This window comes from Theobroma cacao, unplaced genomic scaffold (assembly GCF_000208745.1).
Source record: "Theobroma cacao cultivar B97-61/B2 unplaced genomic scaffold, Criollo_cocoa_genome_V2, whole genome shotgun sequence".
Classification (NCBI taxonomy): Eukaryota; Viridiplantae; Streptophyta; class Magnoliopsida; order Malvales; family Malvaceae; genus Theobroma; species Theobroma cacao.
This window is the reverse complement of record NW_017234720.1, coordinates 200,203-206,476: the sequence shown is the minus strand read 5'-3', so window position 1 is coordinate 206,476 and position 6,274 is coordinate 200,203. Positions and strand designations below refer to the sequence as shown.

At 34.3% G+C, this 6,274-nt stretch overlaps 1 protein-coding gene across 1 annotated transcript; it reads right to left on the bottom strand.

The window, feature by feature from the left end:
- Positions 1-219: 219 nt before the first annotated feature.
- Positions 220-3,627, bottom strand: LOC18594744 (probable terpene synthase 9). Its single transcript, XM_018129742.1, has 7 exons — positions 3,474-3,627; positions 3,152-3,398; positions 2,516-2,888; positions 1,879-2,097; positions 1,378-1,516; positions 847-1,107; positions 220-595 (listed from the first exon to the last, which is right to left on the bottom strand). The coding sequence occupies exons 1-7, from the start codon at positions 3,573-3,575 to the stop codon at positions 305-307; spliced, it is 1,632 nt and encodes a 543-aa protein (XP_017985231.1). The 5' UTR covers positions 3,576-3,627; the 3' UTR covers positions 220-304.
- Between the last annotated feature and the right edge of the window lie 2,647 nt (positions 3,628-6,274).

Genomic DNA, 6,274 nt, shown 5'->3' with positions numbered 1-6,274 from the left:
AGGTAGGATCGACACAACATATTAAAGATCAAGTGTGAAGAACAGAGCAAGAGAAAGTAATTTTTCATAATAGTAGGCTTCTACTTCTTATATGCATTGACTTAGAAAATATACATAACAAAAGACTTAACAAACAAGCTTTGAACAGTAGCTAGGCACAATATTACATGCTAATTATTACATACACCATTCACTAGACATAGTTGTCATAGACTTGATAGTATGCAGCTGTCATAATTCAAAAAATAACTAGGGATAGACTTTTGGTTAATAGCATGACTTGTGAGGGTCTTCAATGCAAGTCTTAATTCAACATGGGGTTGAACAATGAAGACTTCACACAATCTTTGTTTGCCTGACTTTGAATGCCAAACCAATCGCCAAATTGATACATTCGTGTAACGCATCTTGTCATTGCCAATGCAGTATTGGCAAAGCCAATAGGAAGAGAATTATGAGCAATAAACTTGTTAAGCTTTTTCCATGAGTCACTTACTAAACCTTTGACGTGATCTCGTGCTTCTTCTTCACACACGCCTTCCTGAATCATGTAACATTGGATTGAATTTGCTGTCTCTCCTCTTTCCATCTCAAGCTTCAAAATTGTCCCATAATAACAAGTCAGAAGTAGCTCAGTTTTTTCTGAATGGATAAGATTAAGGTTCGCATTCTCTCTCTCTCTCTGTGGCCATAGCCAAAGGGGTTGGCAAAGCTGTACTTATGCCCTTTGGATTTTTAAGTTCTTAAAAGTTGAACACATCACGTTATTAGTTTAGTAGTTAAGTCTTTTTCCAAAATAGAGAAGTTTTCAATAATAGAGGAATTAAGCACCGAGTTATCACATACCTTGCAAGTTGTTAAATCATCCAAAAGTCGGGTAATAAAGGATGGCCAATAAAATAACTCAGATTCAGACCAATTCTCGAAGAATTCTAATGGCAAATGTTCTGTTTTGGAATCCTCTAGTACTCCAAAAAAGGCATAGGCCAAGCCTGTAGCAAGACCGATTGAGATCCATCCATTTTGAAAATATTCATCCAGAGTTGGCATGTATCCATCATAAAACCGTCCTGCTTCTACATGCAATGATCTTGTGTAACACACCCACTGCAATAGTCATAATTAAACAAGATATAAGTTAAAAAAAATTAATTAGTTATTTTATAATATATTTTTCTCAAACTATATATCTTGGTTCAATTCCATATCACAAAACATCATTAATTGAATCGATTGCCAATTTGCATCTGGGTATATCAACATAATTTGTTTAGATCAAATGCTAATTGCTATCCATATATATGTGTGTGTATTTTGTTCCTTATTTAATTAGTCAATTGCAACTTGTGTTTTCAATTTTGATAACATTATACGTACTTGATCCTTGATATAGGGTAGAATATCCAAGCCAAGATCTTTTGAAGCATCCTGAACCATTTCATTGACATGGTCGTACATGCCTGAGTAGCATACTTTCATGTACTCTGGAAGTTCCTCCATAGCCTCAAGATCCCACCTGCACGGGGAAAAGAAAATTTTCGGTAAGTTAATTATGGCGTAAATTACCCTTTTTAATCACTTTAAATTTTGATATTTGTACTTTTATCATCCAACTCCACCAATATTTATAAATGTCATTATTTTAATCCCAATTATCAAAAGATAATAAATCTCTTACGAGACATATTTCACATCAGTTATTCCATCACATAATAAGAAAGAAATTTTACAAAAAAAGATTATTTTAAAAAAATATTAATTTTTTATATTATTAAAAATAAAATAAATCTTGTAAAAGTTAAATAGATTATTCAGGCGTAATTATAAATTAAGAATTTTGAGTGAGTATGCCTAGATGCACGTAGGTCAATAAAGTACCTATTGATTGCGTCCATGTACTTGCCAAGCTCATCAATTGATCCATATATGTCAAATACATCATCTAATACTGTTGCTAAACTTCCAAATTTGGTCAGGTTCCTCCTACATTTGTACAAATGTGGGTCAGGAACACTCCCCATTGCCCAAAAGTAACACTCCACTAACCGATCTCGTGCAAAAGGTGGCTTGTCCTTCATGTTCAGGTCCTTCCACCACCTGTCCCATCAATAGCGAGTACATATACTTAACCCTACACTAGCCTCATTTATGATGGTTGCACAAAATGATCAGCACCTTGGGTCAAAATTCAAAAAGTAGATAAAGACTAGTACAAATTTTATTAAAGAGATAAAAGCACATATATAACAGAAATCAGGCAAGAACAAGCGTGAGAAGACAGTCCTTAAGAAGCTCCAGAGCCCCAACTGGATGAGCGATTGGCTACAGCCTACAAGCAAAAAACCTGAACGGAGAATTCCTACAAGTAAAGCAAACTAATCCAAAAGCCAACCTCAAAACAATAAAAAAAAAAGAATCAACAGGAACTTGAAAAGCAATGACGTTTTATTTTTTTCAGTTTACAGTTTCTCAAAGATTTACGAAGTGCTAAATTTTAAAGAGAGATATATCTTACTCTGCCAGTTCCTTTAGCTCCTTGACGTAAACCGACAGCAAGAGATTGAAGTCCAACTTAGCAAGTTGGAGCAAATCCAAGTTCCTTTTACTGTCCCTTTGGTAGATATTGACGAAGTTTCGAGCTTCCATTCTTGGCAACCTCCAATATAGTGGAACTTGAAGTGATTCTTTCAGTTGCTCCGCTAATTCTTTCCCCAACTTCTCCATTGCCAATTCTAGATGTTTAGTACTAAATTTGTTGGCCTCCTCTAGAACATCTTCTCCATGCAAGCCAAGGTAAGAAGCTTCATACAAGCTCAACAGCCCAGCCACATCTTCTCCTAAGCTGTCTTTGAACTTTCCATCACTGTCCATGAACTTGTTAAACACATCTGATTTTTCACCATGAGTACGTTACATATATACAAGGTGATAGTAATTCGAAGCTCAGGCAAATTTAATTTTGGTATTATGTATCATTATAAGTTAATCGGAGAAGATTACTCTTTATTGTATAACTCAAAATTTCCATCTCCACTATCATTTTATAATAGAGAAAGATTCAGAGACTTTTAGTGTTTTTTTTCCGAATTGTTTGAGGTATATTCATATGATAAAAACTTGAAGTTCAACAAAGTACTATACAATAAATTACCCGAGTTAATGGAGAAACCATTCTGACGCAGGAGCCGAAATTGAAGGGCGACGGTGTAGAGATCATTGACAATATACGGATGAACATGATCAAGAACCTCCTGGATCTCTTTTGCAAAGTGTTTTGCCACTCCTAATCGCTGAATTGTGTTGATCAGATCTAATTTTTCTTCAGGTTCATTTACGGATGTAAACAAGCGCTTAGCAGTTTGTTTCAGCTCCTCCAGACGAGTGCCATCACTCTCATACTGCGAAAGCAGCCAGAAAAACCTCAAATTAAATATAAAGGAGAGCCAAGCTTATGCTTCGAATGAGACACTTACCATATAGGGAAGGCTAAAGGACTTAATGAATTCAGGATCCCAAACAGTGGGGAGATAACCGGCTGATCTTCGCTGATTCACTTGCACTACATTAGAGTCCATAATTGTTCTCAAGTATAGAACAATATTATGACTATGGCTCTTTCTGGCTACCTTTGCTCACTATTGAGGTAAAATGGCTAGGTCTATTTATTTCCAAGGTAGCACCACTGTTCTTCACATGGTGGAAATAGTTATTTGATAATAAATAGGCTCCAAATATCGGTGCATTTTAGAATAAAAATAACTACTCCCTTCCCCACTTGCTGTATGTACACAAGAATTTTGACGTGTAAAGTGTACATAGAACTAATTTAAAATCTTTTCTTTTCATTTTTTTTTCAACATCCACAATTCTAATCCATTTAATTAGTTGGTCGCTTGTCCAAATCATCTTGGATTTCACTTGGACTGTATAAGGGTCCATTATGATTTTCGAGGACCAAAATATCACTGATCTTTGTGAGAAAATTTCAAATATATAGAAAAATACCATTCCGTGATTTACATTTTCTAGTGAAAGTTCATCAACTTCTAATTGTGGAATGCAAGTTGTATAACACTAGTAATATTTTTCTTTAAAAAATTTGTTTGTTAGAAGAGATTTACCCAAACAAAAATGAAAAGTAAATTTTAGCATAAAATTTGTCACAATTGAGGCCATATTCCTAAGAACTATGAAAAATTCTGTATAAGTTTGATAATTTTGTAATTTTTTTGGCTCAAACAAAATCAAATAATAATAAAATATATAAAAAAAGCCTCACAGTTCAAATAATTGAACTAATACAAAAAATTCACCTGGAAGCACCAAAAGTTGCACCTTTCAGTGAATAGTTTTCATTTTACCATTGTAATCAAACATGGGTTTTATTCTTCCCCGGAAACTGCTTCTCTTTAACTCCATTACAAGCCAATTTTGCAGTTTTCCATATGTGGCCTACCATTTAATGGAAATGTTGGCTTATTAACTAGGCTAACAAATTTTATCCTAAAAGAAATATGGTTAAGGCGATATCTGTAAGTCTTAAAAACAATTAAGGGGAGGGGCTAGAACGAATAGGCTGCATATGGTGCTTATCCAATTATATATCCTGATATTCCAAAAAAAAAAGAATCCAACTACTTATCCTCATTTTCAAAAAAAAATTTCCAACTACATATCCTCGTTAAACAAAAATCCAACTACAGATTTTCAAAAAAAAATCCAACCACATATCCTGATTTTTTATAAAAAAAATCCAACTACATATCCTGATTTTCAAAAAAAAAAAAAAGGATATGTAACACCCCGTACCCTCGTTTAATTGTCAATAAGACCCTATCGATATGACGAAGGGTCAATTGATGTAAATTTAAGTGTCGAAGAGCAGTTACGGGTGAAAAGAATATTTTAGAATAAAATATTATTTTATGAATAAAATAATATTAAAATATTAATATTTTATCTATTATTGGAATTAATCGTGAAAAAGGATTATATGACTAATCTAAGTGGGGGAGGAGAAATAAGAAGAATTTCGAAGAAAAACGAAAATAATTGTGCCCGCGTGATTTTATTAAATTGAGTTAGCGTAGGTAAGTAAATATTTAAAATACTACAATGACACCGTGTTTAAGTTCAATTTCGATATTCTGGTTATACGCGTATAAAAGAAGAGAGATAGATGAAAATTAAATTTTTAAATACGTCGAAAAGATCAAATTTTAAATTACGAAAGTTGAAGGGTTGTGTAGTAAATAAAATAAAATTGTGAATTTACATGTAAATTATAATAATTAAAGGGAATGAAATAAATACTAACAATAAAAAAAAATTATTATCACAAAGGATCACATGGGCAGCCTCCCATGTATGGGATAAGGAGGCCAAAAATATAATAATGCTTTTAAGTTAAATGATGGTAGGGGCCGACCAAGTGGGATACAAGAGATGAAAGAGAGAAAGGCAAAGAAAAGTCAAAGCTATTTAAAGGAGGACTAGCCGGACTTTAGAGAGAAAGAAAGAAGAAGAAAGGAAAAAGGAGTGGGTGAACATTGACAAAAAACTTGTCATTGTCGACCCCATCATGAAGTCATATCAAATACAACCTTTCTTTGTCTCTTTCATTTTATCCTTATTAGCCATTTAGGGAGAAAAAGAGAAAGGGAGAAAGAGCCAAAATGTGAGAAAGAAAGGAGGAAGTGTCGCGGGTTGAAGGGAGAATTTATTGGGTGGTTGCAGTCGGTCTTGAGGGGACAAATAGAGAAGAGAGGAAGCCATTTATGGAGCAAAATAAAAAGGGGAAAGGAGTTGATTTTTAAGAGAGGAAAGGGAGGCCTTGTGCTGTCAATTTTTGAGAGGAAAGAGAGGTCTTGTGTTGCCTGATTTTTGGGAAGGAAAAGAGAGGAAGCTGGGCTGTTACAGTGACCGGTGGTGAGAGTGAAAGTATAGATCTTGCTGCTGGCGTAGGTAGTGAAGGAGGAAGGATGGAGGCTGCAGCAAAAAGGATGAGAAAGAGATCGGGTGAAGGAAAGGTAATGGGGGCATAAAGGGGAGAAAAAAAACATAATAATAATAAAATAAAAATAATAAAAATATAAAGTTAAATAAAATCATATATATATTAGTGGGTTTTAATATATAGGAGAAATAAGTAACGGTGGAACACTGTAGTGGCAGGTCGAAGAAAAATAACGAACGGCTGGTAGGAAGGAATAACTAGATACGTCTACGAACTAATAACGACGTAACATCCCGCTATTGCGAGGTGAGTAGGGGG

Excerpts from the sequence above, each read along its gene's own strand:
- LOC18594744 (XM_018129742.1), bottom strand. The coding sequence starts at position 3,575 with ATGGACTCTAATGTAGTGCAAGTGAATCAGCGAAGATCAGCCGGTTAT. Across the intron at positions 2,098-2,515 it reads GAGCTAAAGGAACTGGCAGA|GTGGTGGAAGGACCTGAACA; the intron begins GTAAGATATATC and ends TTGATGGGACAG. Across the intron at positions 1,108-1,377 it reads TACCCTATATCAAGGATCAA|TGGGTGTGTTACACAAGATC; the intron begins GTACGTATAATG and ends TGACTATTGCAG.